General features: G+C 31.5%; 2 protein-coding genes across 2 annotated transcripts; one reads left to right on the forward strand and one right to left on the reverse strand.

Annotated features, from left to right (window-relative positions):
* The first annotated feature begins 11,908 nt into the window (after positions 1 to 11,908).
* LOC115236323 (translational activator of cytochrome c oxidase 1) lies at positions 11,909 to 13,537 on the forward strand. The gene is made up of 4 exons (XM_029808701.1): positions 11,909 to 12,089; positions 12,379 to 12,625; positions 13,053 to 13,210; positions 13,313 to 13,537. The coding sequence occupies exons 1-4, from the start codon at positions 11,909 to 11,911 to the stop codon at positions 13,513 to 13,515; spliced, it is 789 nt and encodes a 262-aa protein (XP_029664561.1). The 3' UTR covers positions 13,516 to 13,537.
* Positions 13,538 to 13,662: 125 nt separating this feature from the next.
* Positions 13,663 to 16,754, reverse strand: LOC115236322 (protein IWS1 homolog A-like). Its single transcript, XM_029808699.1, has 4 exons — positions 16,502 to 16,754; positions 16,221 to 16,343; positions 15,970 to 16,144; positions 13,663 to 15,891 (listed from the first exon to the last, which is right to left on the reverse strand). The coding sequence occupies exons 1-4, from the start codon at positions 16,572 to 16,574 to the stop codon at positions 13,968 to 13,970; spliced, it is 2,295 nt and encodes a 764-aa protein (XP_029664559.1). The 5' UTR covers positions 16,575 to 16,754; the 3' UTR covers positions 13,663 to 13,967.
* Positions 16,755 to 16,971: the final 217 nt, after the last annotated feature.

Here is a 16,971-nt window from a genome sequence, read left to right on the forward strand (position 1 = left end):
TTTTTTAAAATAATTTTAGCACGAATTATAAAACAAAATTATCGCTACAAAGAGTGAACAAACCGCTATATTGAATATCATATACCGTAAATCTCTAATTCCGCTCTATCTAACTATTATTATAGTCATTATTATGACATAGAAACAATTTACTGATGTGTATTATGATTATCCACTTCGTTAGCGCTGAATAATCGAGCAGCGACCCTGGTACAGATTACCATGATTCAATGCGAGATAAGCAAACAATACCAATCTTGCGTAATCTACAAGACATTACGTATCCTTTTCTACGTGCAGTGTATTACAAAACGATTGCATTTTGAAATAATATAAATAATAACGGCAGGTTCCTACTTTGTTACATTTGCTATTGTTGAGTATGTTAAAAACCGAAGGAAATTTAAGAAATAAAGCCATTTCATGTTTTTATTACTCTGCAATAATCAAACAAATTTAATTTCATTAAAAAAGAAAGGACTCAATAGAAAAAATCAAAGATGAAGAACAATACATATATCTCATCGACATTTATATTGGAAAAAAATTAGTTGCAAAAAATTAGGTAATTTAAAATCAAATAATTTAAAAGAAACACAATATAAATTTATATGAGCCAAAAAAAGAGGAAGAGAGATTATATCAAATTATTAAAATATTCTTTATATTTGAATATTATATATTCTGGTAATATTATTATATATATAATATTATAGGAGTATTTAACCACACACACACATAGTAAGTTCAAATAACATATTGGGATTTATGCATATGCCAATTTAGTCTGTAATGTCGGGCGTATTACAATGCAGTCAATAAGACCGAAGCTATTACAACCGTACGATGTTCAGCTCCGTGAATCGCGCTATGTGGGAGAAACACATACACGAACATCCGTTAGTCTATATGTCCGTTAGACTTAATAGAATCTCATGGAGAGATGATAGCATCCGTACAAGCGAGTATTAATTATAGATGGACCAAAATTGCAAACCCATACCAAATTCTGTCCGATTAAATTAACTAGTCACACTTATCCGAACACAATTTATTTGAACAATAATCTCAAAAGCAATAATTATTAATATTTCAAAAATTTCATAAATGTAAACGCTCTTTTTACTAGATTTTCCCAATTAAATTAACCCGTGTTCACAAAATTGATCATGATAAAATATATTTACGGGAGAGAAAAAGAGAGAAGAAGGTTTATCAAAATAAATTCTGATCTTAAATTTTAAGTTTTTTCTATTAAATTGAATTTGATTCTAGCTATTTTTCTCTGGTAGTTGCAACTGCTTGAAGAAAAATAGGATAATCTTTTACAGTACAGTATAGTCTTTTATCATACTAAAATATTTCATTATACTATACATATATATTGTAGCATCACAAATAATTATTTTTAAACCAGGCACACAACGTGCAACTATGCAAAGAGGCCACGCGAGATAAAGGGCGAGAAGCGAGAAGGACGTTAAAGAGGATCGAAAGCTTGAAGTAGGTCAGTAACGCTCGACGTATGTGACTGCCTGTGCCTGTTGGGCTTTTCCCTCGGTGTCTACTCCTGCGGACGTGCTCGTCCTTGATCCCGCGCACTCTGCGAGAACGAGGGCGAGAATAACGTCCGTTCGTCCGTCTGTCCGTCCGTCCGCCCGTTCGTCCATCCGTACGACGTGCATGTGTGTGTATGCGAATGACATGCGTGCATCGTCAATCACTGACGTTCCGTGACCTCCGCACGGAACATCGGCCCTACTGCACACCCTATATATCCCTGTCCCTGCCGTCTTCTATATACCACCTCCTCCCTTTCTCTCTCTTCCTCTCTCTCTCTCTCTCTCTCTTCTCCTGCTCTCTACATCGATGCATTCTGTGCGCGCGCGTGCGACGCACGACATACGTGTACCAGGTGATGTCGGTGTGAGAGAGCGTCTGCCCCCGGCGTTGCTGCAATCAATACCAACTGATGCATTTGTGCCTGTAGCTTTCGTACCCGGCCATTCGCGCACAGTGCGAATCTGCGACCCGCTACCGTATTTCGCGATATTTTTTGTTTTATAAAGAACTATCGTGAGCTATATACTGATTTTTTTGGAAAGCTTTTTTTTTTCGACGCAAACCAGAAACGCGCGCAATCAGAAATTGATTTAACTTACCCTCAACAAATCTAATTTAAAATCGGTATTGGATTTTGGAATAGACATCGAAAATACAAAATTTACAATAGATGGATTAATCGATTTTTTCATAAATAATTAAAAGTATCGCCGTCAAAATTATCAAATATCAAATACTTTGCTAATATTACATAAGATTAATGATATTCCAAAGTAAGACCCTTTTAAATAAAATCCAATTTTATAAATTATTATTCATCGTGTAAGAACAGTTCAGCTATTATATGTATATATAGCTAATAAAATATTGGAATTAATGTGTCCACAAGAAATAAGATTTTAATTAATTAAAATTAAACAAGAGAACTAACTTTAAAAAATTATCAAAAAAAGAAACTGGAAAGTATAAATATAAAATAAAAATATGAGATACATTTTTGATAATAATTTTGCATTATTTAGTATATACCGCAAACGCACATACACGATTACGATTACGTTTCAATCGACACATGAACTTGACGGTTCGGCATTATATTTTTTTATTCATCAATAAAAGAATCCATTGTCCATGCGCTACTTAAGGGGCACCGGAGGAGGTACCCTCTCCGAGAGGGTTTTTGTGAGTCGGAAGGAACGCCGAAGAGAGAGAGAGCACCGATAATGTCAATCCGCGCCACGTGACTTTCGCGTGTTTCGGACGGGCCACACGCTGCGCGTTGAGTGCCTTTAAATGCAACCTATTTACCAGTCGCACCGCCTATAGGATATCTCAGGGAGAAATGACCACTACCCTCTAACAAGACGTAATGTATATGTTTCCAGAAGATTGTTCTTTCCTGCTGTTGTGGTCGCAGTCGCGCCAAGATGGTTTGTGTATGTGTGTGTGTCTGAGATCACCCCTTTTTTTACGGTGTAATGTGTCATCGATGTACTTAATTATCGTCGAATTGTCGGGTAATAATTGCAGATGACTGTCGGCATTTTTAAATAAATAATGTAGAAGTTAAATATTAAATATAAGTAAGTAAAGATAATATTCTTTATACAGAATAAAAGAGAATTACTGTTTTAAATATTCTAGTGTCTTAAGCCGCTAGGAAATTAATGGAGAAATAACGCGCGTACTTTATCGTTAATAATGTCTATCGAAATTAATGAATGTATAGAACAAGTGTATATATCGTTTTCGATACATTAATTATCGTAATATTTATAAGGCTGGGAGTTATCTGTACATTACCTACGCCTATCGCTATTCCCGCGAGTACCATTGTTCCTCCGTTGCTGTACCGAATAATCCATAAATTTACTGATTGTAAAAGTGATAAACGAAATCTCTCTGACACATCTAAACTCGCTTGTCAATTTAAACGACTTCTTTACGGACATTATTTCGGAGAAAAACAATTTCCAAAATAATATCATATCTTAATTCTAATTGAATTTAAAAAATGCTGTTTCTCCCGAAAAAAAATTTCTAAAACTCCAATTCGACAATTGTTATTATATATTAATATTATTATATATCTAATATGATAATTTTACGTCAAAAGAAAATATAGTATCAGCGAAATTTTTGCGAATATAAGCTCACTGAAATTCATATCGCTTCGAAATTCTGGCAGAAGAAGAACTAATTTATTATAACACATTCAGAAAACGAACCTTCGTACGTACTTTATAATCTTTCATTATTGGATCTATTCAGAATCTAAGATCATCAAAGATGATATACAGAATGTTGCGTAAATTGCTATCGAAATCAAGATATATCTTCCGTTATAAATAACACATTGCCACAGTTATCCGAATGAAAAGTTTCGCGGCTGAATCGCGATGACTAAGAAGCGAGGGTGAAAACGGGACAGAGAGGGGAACCGGAGAGGGGTTGCGCGATGAAGAGAAGAGGTCAGAAAATTACAGAGACGAGGGTGCATGCTACCGTTCGTCCGAATTCACCAACGCGACGCTATTTCTTTTCCTTTCTATTGCCCTCGAGCTTCTTCGTGCTCTATCTCATTCCGTCCCCCTTCGCGATCGCGTCTCTCGCTTGTATAATCCACAAATTACTAACCTCCGAGCGTCTTAAAGATCAAGCCTTGTTCGAGGTAGATTCAAAGGAGGTAATACCCGGCCAAGACTTGGCAAGAATCTGCCGCAAAAAAATCCACGAAAGAACGATGAAATACTCTCCTCTCTTAGAGAAGGTCTTCCTCTTTTTTACCGCTCGAGCTGTCTGTCTTTGAACTAGCTAGTCGCCCGTTTCTTGTACGTCGCGTTTGAAATACTCACTGGTTTACCAGATCGCATCTTCGCATTTGATACGTAGAACGAATTTACGCCGCTTTTTTGACGAATCTCCAAAATTGCAAGTGAGCACAAAAAGAGGACATATGTCCTGACCATTCCGGCGACATTAATGTTCTGGCAAGTGACTAAAAGTATCAGACGTATAACGGAATCTCAGTTCTGAATCTAATCTTTCTACTTTATGATATGACTGACACACATTTCACACACTTCCCTCAGTAAGATACACAAAACACCTATTAAGGAAGAAAATTTATTTATGGTTTAAACAATTCGCAAGAAAATTTAATACTCTATTCTATTATCTTGAATATTTTATAATAAATGGTTTGATAATAGAAAGAATGAAAAATTATCCCAGATATTTAAACGGTTACTGTCATAAAGTATAAAGAAAATCGTGAATAGTCAAAATATTGATTAATTAGCTTTTAACACAGTTTTTTATAGATACTATGCATATTATTTATAATATCTCTGACAAATCATATTCTAATATTTGCGCTCTCGCTCTTTCTTTTTCTTATCGTGTTTTATTTTTATATTTCTATATTTAACTTTAATAAATATCGATTAAGTAAGAATCGATTTAATTTCAATGCGGGAACTGCATTTCGTCGTTCTATATCTTTGGCACTATAGCATACACTGCTTTTAAAACTGTTGCCATGAAATCTTTAAAACGTATGATTCCGCAAATAATATTTCGAATTTAAGAAATCTATACATTTTCTTTTCTAATAATCCGCTTTTCTACAGATTTATAAATAAGTGTTTTTCTCTCTATAAAGTTAATTCTATTTTTAGAATTTTATTTAATACAGTTTTTCTTCAAAAAATTCTAGAAGTCCAATTAAAAAAAAAAAAAATAATAATAAGAAAGTCCTTACATTTTTTTTCAAATATTCATGAGTTACAATCTTTCGGGAATCTATCGTTTTTTTAGAGTTCTACATAACGCATCGTAAGACTTTTCTATCGAAAAATAATCTCTAATTTTAACATTAATTTTACTATTAATTTTTTATTTAATAAAAAAATCTAATTTTATATTTAATCGCTAAAATTATTATTTTAAATATATCAAACATTTAAATTGTTTAAGAGAAAGCCAGAATTATATCAGTTATATATAAAAATAGTTATATGTAATATTTATATATATATAAATATATTAAAAATTCTGATGATTGCGTGCTAATATTATAGAGATCGAATATTTAGAGCTCGATTAGTGAAAGGAATCTAAAATTTACATCTATTTACGAATATTAATTTATAAGAGACTTTATATATAGACGCATGCACATTGTCTATTTTTTATTGTTATGTTTATCCAAAAAAATATTTAAAAAATTGTAAATAGTAAATAATAGCGATTTATATCGGGCTCTAAATATTGCCTCGCTTCAGGCTTCTGTGTAGCTTTAAATCCACCATTGTTCCCCGTTCATACCCCTCTATCAAAAGCATCCAATAAAGGTGAGCTTCACGACTGATCGTTAATTTAATAAACGATGGAAACATGTCGTTAAATCCGCAAGCATATAGGGATTAAACGTCGGAGAAGAACTACAATCGACAGACGACGTTGTCGCTGTCGTTCACGATAATGAGCATTCGATGCCAACCTACGCCGTTACTGACGTATTCACCGATTCTTAACGTTATCGTTCCTGTATAATCATAATTGTACATCCTCGCAAACGACACGATGTGTGATAATACCGGCGCGTGCAATTATATTAGAAACTAGCTGACAAATCGCGCAATTTTGACGCATTTACCTCGTCACGAATCTTTAAAAAATTAACATTTTACGATTAAAATATGTATCTAAATTTCGCAAAAATAAGATGATACATATTGTTGTAGATATTACGTTTTTTTTTCTATATATAATATAACACATGATAATTACGGATTTTATCAATCGGACTTTCCTCGCAGTTATAGTGTCCTATTTTCTCGAGATGTTTTTAATCCAAAGTTTTGTTGTCTCAAAACGCGAAAGAAAAAGGGAAAAGGGACGGAAAAACTATAAGAGGGGAAAGGGAAGAGAAGAAAACGCATTTATTCAATAAAGGGCCTTCGAACCTCTCTCCTCACTGCCAATATAACCGATTTTAGTGCCTCGTGAAACCAAGATCCTTTTCATTAAAGCTTTTACTGCTGACTAAATACGGTGAGCTGCGGCGAAGGGTCGGGCAAAGCGGGGTAGAATATACGAATGAGAACGGGTGGGAGGAAGTTCTAATCCCCCCGAATGTTAACTTGGATTACGTGCAAACCAACCGACCTTCTCTCTTTACCACTGGCGGCTAATAAAGAGCAGAGAGAAGTATGCAATAGTATATCTATTCAAGTGAAAACATAGATATATCGGGTGATCGAGCAAGCGCCCGTAATCGTGATGGAACAAAAATTCAATTAATATTGAATTTTGATTGTGACCTAGAAATTGAATAATTTATAAAATACGTCGATAAATATTCTTAAAAATTATAGAGAAATCAGTCTATTGCTCGAAATTTGAGATAAACGAACGAAAAGGAATCAATTATGTAAAAATAAGATTTCAAGGTGTAATCACAAATTATGATATTATAATAAAAGAAAATGTAAAAAATATGTTTAGTAAAACCGTATCCTATCGCGCAGAGATTTAAGTATATGATTTTAAAATATTTTTTCTCATATAATTTATATTCATCTCGGTGAGCCTATTTTTATATTTTATTTATTACATATCACTGAAACTTTATTATTTATTCTGCTTTATAGTAACCGCATTATACTATATCCCAAATCGAATTCGTCTTCACGTGTCTTGATAATAAGTATTAATTAAATTTCTTACTTTTTTAACTTTCGATAATGGTCACAGTGTATCGATACACGCGTCAACTAAACGCCAAGTTACTCTATTTCGTATCACATTGGCTCGCTGTTTAAAGAAGCATCGTTTGCGCGTCAGTGTGTGCTTTAAAAGACGAGGTCGTCGGTGCAGAACGTCGAGGAGAGACTATACGCGTCCAGACGGCGACGTCGTCGCCGGCGCCAAGCGCCGTGCTAACTAGCGCCCCTAGCATATATACACATACACAAGCCCACGCCCTTTATTAAACGTCGCCACCCCCGTCGGCACCCCCACACGTTCTCCTTCATAAAATTGAACACGACGTGTACACCTATACGCACCGACGTCAATGTACACACGTAGGGGAAGAAAACGGACGGAAGGATCCGACAAAAATCAGAGCGAGAAGACGAAGAGACTCGCGCGACGGTCATTAAGCCCGAAAGTTTTTATTCTAATGAAAAACGATGTGTCGATTCACGCGAGTTAAAGCATACGCTTTTCCCGGAATAATTATATCGGTTGTTGACAAAAAACATCTATTTTCCTACTTTCTGTAAGTTTTATATAATTGATTAAGTTCCATATCATTTTTTCAATAAGAATGTATTGAAAAGAGTTTAATGAAAAAATTATTAATTGTAAGTAAACCAAGGTTTAAAATATCTGCATATCTATATATATAGATATATCAATATCAAATATCAATTATATTACATTAAAAATATAGATAGTCTATGTTATAACAATATTTTATGATAAAAAATATTTTTATATGTATTGAGTTTTTCAAAGTAATGATCCAAACTTTGAGTACGTATAGTACTCATAAAAATAAGCAAGAAAGTGTTAGTATACATGAGTTTAGAAAGTCTGTTTCCGAAGTATAAAATATGTTATCATAAGGCATTTACCTCAAGTATTATCTCAAATAACACGGACAATATTTAAATAATAAGTTTCACATGAGAGGATTGGTCGCGATAAATCTATCGCATGACTTCCTTGTGTTCAAATTGAGATATATTAGATTACTATTTGCAAAGACAGTTAAAATGCATAGTATATTCAAATTCAGTTAATACTTTACATAAATTGAAATAGCGAATTCAAAATTCTTGTCGAAGGATAAGAAAAAAAACTTAGCATTTTTTAATGTGTATGAATCTGAATAAGGAAACGTATCGAGGTATACATCGAAATTGGCGTAAATATTTACTATGACAAAATAAAGTGTTTTCTTGTATAACTCGAAAGTTATTAATTTTTAAATCTTTTCTTATTAGCACTTTTTCTTGCTTATTTTGATGAGTATCATCTAATGGAACAATAGCGACTGAATCGAGATAAGAAATGACCAATACTTCCTTCTTATACAGGAAATATTCCAAAGATATATTAAAAGCATACAAGTATATTATGACTATCAATTCTTTTCAATCCTTTTCTTGATTTTCTATGTTTCTCTTATCTATTCCAACTTGATAAAAATCGGAATATTTTTTTTCTGTTATATTTCGTGATAATCCTTCAACACTGAAAAATTTTTAAATAACAGATTAATTAAGAAAAGCCAAAGACCAAAAAATCATTGATCATTGATTCATTATTAGTAGTTCTTTTATTTTAAATGATCATAATTGTATTTGCGTAAGCATTAACGAATGATTGCTTATTTCGATTCAGACGCTACTATTCCATTAGGTGATAAGTCCTCGAAAATAAATGCTCGATTTGTAATCAGAGTTGAGCACTTGTACTCCATCTCGAATGACTAACGATCTGATAAGATGGAGAATGATTGATCGAATTATATGCATACACTCTTGACTATTAATTAAATCTCTTATGATGATGGAAATAGCACACAAACATGCCATGCAATTTATTAATGGTATTAAATCATCATAATTCGAATATATGCATAGAAATTGCATAGAATAGAAAGATATTCACGATGAAATTATTATGCAGTGTTTTTCTATTATAATTTGAGCTGACTAATGTCTAATTATAGAGCTATTCAATATTCAAGATCAAGAAACGATCACGTACGTTGTGAAACGCGAGTGCCGCTCAAAAATGTAACGGTCGATATCATATTTTGTCTCGATATATCCGAATTATTGAGATTTCCGATTAACAAATTGGTTACTTACCCTCAAGCGAGTCCATCGTCGGCGTAATCGCGTTGATTTCATACCCGCTGATTCCTTCGGCACCGTAAATACATGGATAAAGTCCGCCGTACCGTTACTTCTGTTTCCCGCGCCATACCAGCAGCAATAACTCAAGCATAGACCTATAAAATACATAGACGGCGCATTAGTTGACGATATTGATAATAGGAGGAGGGATCTAAAATTCTGACGAAATAGATTTCAGGGACAAACTTCATACATTACTTTACAGATAATTTAAAAAATGGATGAATGCAAGTTTATTCTCAAATATATACATCGTACATATTGTTAAGTCAATCATTATTAGTATATATATATACTGTCGTATATCCATGTAAATACGTTCAAGCAATAGTTATGATGAGTTCGCTAATCATGAATCTTAATAGAGTTTACGAGAGATAGAGAAAAATATTATATATCGACCGTTGCATTTTTTAACCGCCACTCGCGTATCACGATGTACGTGATACGTTTAATACAATTCTATTGCATCCTTCAAGAGCACGTTCCACTCGCAACACTCGCGAGCATCATCCCATCCTTGCTTAATTTTTAATTAACAAGGACAAAATAATCCCACGAGCATTGCGAGTATCAAAGTGGAACGAGTGCCTCAAGATGAAGATCGTGCTAGCTTAAGTATCGACCCTCTCTAAGGGTTCGTTAAGCGCCTTCACCCTCGGTTTTCTAAATTTAGTCGACTCATTCGATGCCATTCTTTTTACTCACCCCCGAACGAGTCCACCGTCGGCCTAATCGCGTTAATTTCGTACCCGCTGATTCCTTTGACACGGCTCGTACACGGGAGGATTCCGCCGCACCGTTGCTTCTGATTCTCGCGCCATACCGACTAATGAATAACTCAAGCATAGATGTATAAAATGTATAGACGGCGCATCAACTGTCAATATCGACATGTTGAGAGGGAGGGGAGGAGGGAAGATCTAAAGTTTAGATGTAAGCGCGACGCGAGTCGAAATGTGAGATACTTCGGTTTACATGTACGTACTTGCGCTTTGCGTGGGTAGCATGTACTATTTTTAGCAATTAATAATATATATATTGTTTCTAAAATGCAAATCAAAAATATCACAATAAGTGTTTGCCATATTTCGATGGTCAAAAGAAATAGGCTGCATTTTGCAGTTTTCTTAAATTGTTTTTTTTTTTTTTACTGCATATATATATATATAGTTAGCAAGTTGCTTATAACTTATAACAATAAATTAATAATTTTTTTAGATCTCATTAGTACTTAGAGTAAAAGGAATAAATTTAACATGTTTTTAATTTAAAAGAAGTTTTATTATTAGATTCACGCATAAAAATAAAAAAACAAATGGTTGATAACTTCAATTGTATTGAAGTGATTGAATATGATGTGGTTAATTAAATCTAAAAAGCAGAATATTTATGAATATTCTTAAACCCCAGACATTCATAATTACCCCGGACACATTCGAAAAATCCCCCGGACGTCCCCGGATGCCCTAAAAAAGAGGACGGTGTCCGGGGAAAAGAGGACGTATGGCAACCCTAGATGCAGCGCATTTTTTTGCTTTATATGTAAAAACATTTTTATTATGTATCGATATATTATTCTCATATATATATATATATATATATATATATATATATATATATATATATATATATATATATATATATATATATATATATATATATATATATATATATATATATATATATATATATATCTGTATATTCCAATAATTTTGTTTCGTGAATAAAAAATATTTTACTTGGCTTAATCGATCGAAGTGTTTAGCAATATAATGAAATCTTTTTTGAGCTAAACTGAGAGTCAATTAGGGTCAACGTTAAATTAAGATCGATTTGCCGTTTCGAGACGTTCTACTGATTTAATTGACGTCATTAAAACGTTACAGATATTTCTTTCCATTTTATGCCTGAGAGACAGAATATATGTATATATATACATCCATACGTCAGGAGATGTTAGAAATAATACCTTCATCATTTTTATAATGTTTTTAGACATTTTCGAATTAGACATATCGTATTTAAATATTCATGCATCATGACTCTGAGATGAATCAACAATTTTATAATTTGATAACTGATCCCATTAAGATGAAATATAAAATTAACGGAACGTAATATAACATAACTTTTCATCTTCTGTTCGGTGATAATATTGGCAATTCTTTTCAGAACCAACAGTCATGATACACGAATATCTAGAGAGTGACACTAATTTATGATTTTACATAGAACTCCCTGAATGGTCGCGCCTAGTGAAAATCCCTAAATATCAATCGATTCGAGTGATTGTGTCCAATCGGGATTCGGGATGTGTTCCCTCTCTAGACATGACACGTTCCGAGAATCTGTGGAAGTAAAGAATTCGACACCTATTATAAGCTAACATAACCTTTTCAAAAATGACAGAGGTATTGAACAAATTACTATTTAATAGATATATCTATTTTTTGTCTAAAGGTAATAAGAGATTCGCCGGTCATAGCAAATGGGCGAATATAAAACATATAAAAGAAGAAAAAGATAATGAAAGGATGGTACTGTTTCATCACTTGAAACGTCAAATGGAAGTTGCTATACAAGGTATTTTTATTATGATAATATTATATATAGTATATTTGCTAGATAATAAACTCCTACATATAAAGCATATTAAATGTACATTTTTATTTGTGATTATTGAGAATATTTAAACACACATATTCTAATATATATTTTATCATATATGATAAAAAATGTATTATTCTTTTTATCACGTGTGTTATGTAATATGCTTAGATACATAATTAGTATATCTAATTTCATGTGCAGTATAATATCTTCAATATTAATATAAATCATTTAAAAAAAAACACTAAATTATATGTTTTAGAGAATGGTATTACAAAGCCTAGTAATAATGTAAAATTAGCACAAATTATTGAGCAAGCTAAAAAGGCGAATATGCCTGCCGCATCGATAAATACTTTTCTTGAGAAAATGGAAGCACGCAAAAACAAGACTCAGACAGGTATAATAGAAGTTCGTGGTCCAAATGGTTATGTTATGCTTGTACGTTATGCAACAGATAATACAAAAACATTTATGTTACAATTTAGAACAAAAATTAAAAAAACCAGGTATGAGAATAAATAAATATATATATATTTATAAAATATAATTTATATATTCAAAATATATCTTAAAACATGCATATCTGTATTTTTATTTTAGAAGATTAAGAAAAATCTTTTCATTTTGTAGGTAGCGAAACTCTGCCTTATACGCCAAATAAATCTACATCTCCTTGTACATTGCACCATTTTAGAAACTTTAATTCTTCTAAAGAAGGTATACAGTCTGACTGTAATGTTGATGATCTATTTTCTAATGGTAACGTCTTATAAAGTCATCTTATAAGTACATATTTATATATATATATAAATAGTAATAATTCTTTTATTTAATATAAGAGAGAGAATTAATATAATTTTTTTTAATGCTAGATTAATATAGTGTTCCCAAACATATTTTTTATATTCATTATTTTTTTAATTATGTATACAGCGCAAAAATCGCGGAAGATTCTGCCAAGCAAATGTTTACTCATGTTGGTAATATCACAGTTGAAAAGAAAGATGATTTGGAACATGCCATGGAGGATGCCATTAATATTGGCGCAGAGGATGTAGAAGAATTTGAAGAAAATAATATAAAATATTTCCAGTGAAGTATTTAAATAATTTTATAACAAAATTGATGTAAAAAAGCATTCTCTAATATAAAAATTACAATTTTAATATACTCACATTAATGTTTTTTGTTATAGTTTAAATGTGAACCAAAGCTCTTAAATAAAATACGAAATCTATTACAAGGTCTTCAATACAATGTGCTTTCAGTAGAAGAAAATTATATACCACACAATATAATAGAATTAAATGATTCAGATTTGGAAGTTATATCTCAAATTCGTGATAAAATTCTAAGTTTAGAAGATGTCAGTCATATATATGATAATATAGAATAAATCGATACTTTAACATAAAAAATAGTTCTTATTTGTACAGTGACAATCATACAAAGATTGCAATCCCAAATTGACAATTGATCGATAATATGATTATACGAAAATATTATAATTATAATTGATCAATAAAGTTCAATGCTTTCTTTATGTAAATCTTGTATACTGTATATTTAAGTATGTTACTCCCCCAATACATTAATTAAATAATATACTTAATTACATATGCAGACAATTACATTTAGTTTTCTATTGGTTAAATTGATACAGAAATATATATAATACAATATTAAGAATATATTACATGCACACTTGTTTAAAAAATATATATAGTTTATATTTAAACTATATATACGCATATATTATATCAAAAATACATAATCTTTATTAGGAAGCAAATTAACATATATCATTGAAAATGCTTCATTATCAAAAAATTATTATACAAATTTTCTCTAGTTAGAGCATTCAATATCTACACCATATCCCTTTATATCGCGAATATTAGAACCAGGAAAATCTAAAAGTGCATTATTTTGGAAAAGATTTATCAACATCTTTTTAGACATCCTTGCTTTTGCACTCCATGGACTATGCATTATATTGTCGATAGACTCGACTATTCTACTTTTCTTTAAAGGTGTATGGGTAGATTCTACATTTTCTACTTTTTCCTGCATGATAGTATTCACATTCAAAATTTCTGGATTAGAGTCAATAGAATCTTCAATCTCAGATACATTTTTTTCTTTTGATTTCTTGCGTTTTTTATCTTTTTCTTCTAATTTTTTGGCATCTGAATCTTGCTCTTTGCCAACATTTTCCTTGTCAAAAATTTCCTTTATATCACATTCATTCCTAAAACAATCTTCATTGTCAACGCTCTTTTTCTTTTTCTTTTTTTGTTTCTTTTCTAAGATTGCATTTTCTTCTTCTTTTTTAATCCCAATAACTGGCAATGTTTCTATTCCTATTGCATCCTTGCTTTCATCCATAATTAAGTAATTTTGTTGCTGTTTAGAATTTGTCTTATCTAATATTTCGATATTCTGTTGATCACTGCTTACTTCAGTTTGAATAGCACACTTTTCAATCTTACAATTTTCCTTATTTTTTTTCTTTTCTTTTTTATGTTTCTTAGAAGTTACAATTTCTTCTTCTTTACTCTTCTTAATTTTTTTATCTCTGATTATCTCTTCAATTTCTAATTCGTCACTTTTATTATCAATTACAGTAATGATTTCAATTTCGGTTTTCTTCTTTTTCTTTTTTTTTAATTTTTTATCCGGGATCTCTGTTTCTTCATTTTTAACAATACTAGTATCCAACACATCTTCTGATTCTATATTAATCTCAATTATTTCTTTTTCTCGTTCTGGTGACTCTTGTATCGTTTCTAGACTAGATATTTTACTAATCTTTCTTTTCTTAGTTTTTTTGCTTTTATGTTCATTCAACTTATTATCATTAATTTCTTCACATACTGTTTCTATATCTAATGCCTCATTGACAAATCCATTTGACACAGGAGTTGTAATGCTCTCCTGTTCTCGTTTTCTTTTGCGTTTTTTATTTTCAACTTCGAATTTATCCAACGTTGCTTTTCCTTTCCTCTCTTTGGTAGAATCTACATTATATTCATATAATATGACATGATCATTAAATGTTACACTTTTCTTGTCGCTTTTTTCGTCTGTCAAATCTAAACCACAGTTCTCTAGACCAAATTGTGCTCTGGATACTTCAAATTCTTTACCATTACAATCCTCCTCAAGATTTATGTCTAAATTAAGAGCTGGATTTGTAAAACCATCTTTACAATCTCCATCAATAATTTCAGTTTTTAATTTCTTTCGGGAATTGTGTTTATCCACTTCGGTGGCATGCAAACTATCACTTACATATTCCTTTTTTCTCTTCTTTGCAGATTTTTTGCAGGTATTTTCGGTGTTAGATAACATAATTTCTGTAGGACTATTTAATCCCAAACAAGGATTATCAAAAGCATAATTATTCTTTTCGTTAATATCTTTTGGCACTCCATTGGACAATGTATTCTCTGTTTTTGGTGCAAATCCAAAACCAGCATATTGCTCGTTTTCACTTTCAGAGTCAGTCGCTGGATTATTGATCATATTGCTTGAAAAGTTTTTGTCATAGTTTGGTTTATGCTTGAAGTAATCAGTCATGCTACCACTGTTAATTGTGACAGTTTCATTTTTATTTTTTCCTATGCTAATAGCTTTTTTTTCATAAACATCATCATTTTTTTCTGTCTTTATTTGAAATTGATTTGTTAATTCTTTTTGACCAAATATATTTGCCAAATCCTTTGGCTTATATTTATTTATATCCTTGCCACGTGTAAATTTCTTATAACTGCAAACAAATTTATACTTCTATAAATATAAAATTATCACAATATTATGCAAATATCTCTAGATCTAAATAGCTTACTGTATACGAGCACGACTCTGTTTAGACTTCAGTTCCATTGACTGTCCACTATCATCCTCTCTTTCCAATTTCTGAATAATATTTTGATTTTCATTCTTATGAAGTCGTTGCAGAAAATTGTTAAATTTCTCCTGATGTTCCATCCATACATCTACATTGTTATCATATCCTATACCTTAGAAAAATAAAATTCCAATTAAGCATAATGTCTATAAAATAGTTTTTACATAAAAATGATATGTTTTAATTACCCGCTGTATCTTTCTTATATGGCACATTGAGATATTCCGTAATGCCTTGCTCGTTGATACCAAGCCCTTTTCCTTTCGTCCAGCCCATTTTCTCTAACATTCTCTGACCAAACTTATTCGAGTCTGTCCCAATAATAATAATATTAGTAAAATAAAAAGTTAAAAATTCGAATATAACGTGTATAACATTAAAACATGCAAAAAGTCATATAGTTTACAAATAAATACATCGGGAATATTTTCATCTTGGAAGTTTTACATATTTTTAAATGCTCACATACCTTCGGACCACCACTTTCCTCGTGGATTAAGGCTCCATTTCTGCTTTTTTCGACGTTCTGCGAGCATCGACATGTTTCCCAATTTAATTTCGATTTCGTCTTTAATGTAAACAATAATCAGGTAAAGTTAAAAATAATTGAGAACATAAATTCTTTTTATATATTAAAAAAATGCCAGCACGTTTTCCAGAATCTACCTTGGAGTGGCCATATTTATTTTTATTCGATATTAGCTGCGGTCGAGAAGACGCTAGAGATGCTTCGAAGCATTGCATTAACCAATCAGAATAGAGAAATCTTTACTCTTTTTATCCTGATTGGTCAATCAAACGCTTCGAAGCATTTGTAGCATCTTCCCGACCGCAGTCATTATTAAATAATCGATGTTTTCTCTATATCGATAATAGAAATATCGAATAAAAAAATATAAATATTGACTAGATATTTTGAAACTATTCATATATTTTGAA

The sequence above is a fragment of the Formica exsecta genome, unplaced genomic scaffold (genome assembly GCF_003651465.1).
Source record: "Formica exsecta isolate Colony F162 unplaced genomic scaffold, ASM365146v1 scaffold247, whole genome shotgun sequence".
NCBI lineage: Eukaryota > Metazoa > Arthropoda > Insecta > Hymenoptera > Formicidae > Formica > Formica exsecta.

Excerpts from the sequence above, each read along its gene's own strand:
- LOC115236323 (XM_029808701.1), top strand. The coding sequence starts at position 11,909 with ATGACAGAGGTATTGAACAAATTACTATTTAATAGATATATCTATTTT. Across the intron at positions 12,090-12,378 it reads AATGGAAGTTGCTATACAAG|AGAATGGTATTACAAAGCCT; the intron begins GTATTTTTATTA and ends TATATGTTTTAG. Across the intron at positions 13,211-13,312 it reads AAATAATATAAAATATTTCC|AGTTTAAATGTGAACCAAAG; the intron begins AGTGAAGTATTT and ends GTTTTTTGTTAT.
- LOC115236322 (XM_029808699.1), bottom strand. The coding sequence starts at position 16,574 with ATGTCGATGCTCGCAGAACGTCGAAAAAAGCAGAAATGGAGCCTTAAT. Across the intron at positions 16,344-16,501 it reads AGGAAAGTGGTGGTCCGAAG|ACTCGAATAAGTTTGGTCAG; the intron begins GTATGTGAGCAT and ends TTATTGGGACAG. Across the intron at positions 16,145-16,220 it reads ATATAAGAAAGATACAGCGG|GTATAGGATATGATAACAAT; the intron begins GTAATTAAAACA and ends TATTTTTCTAAG.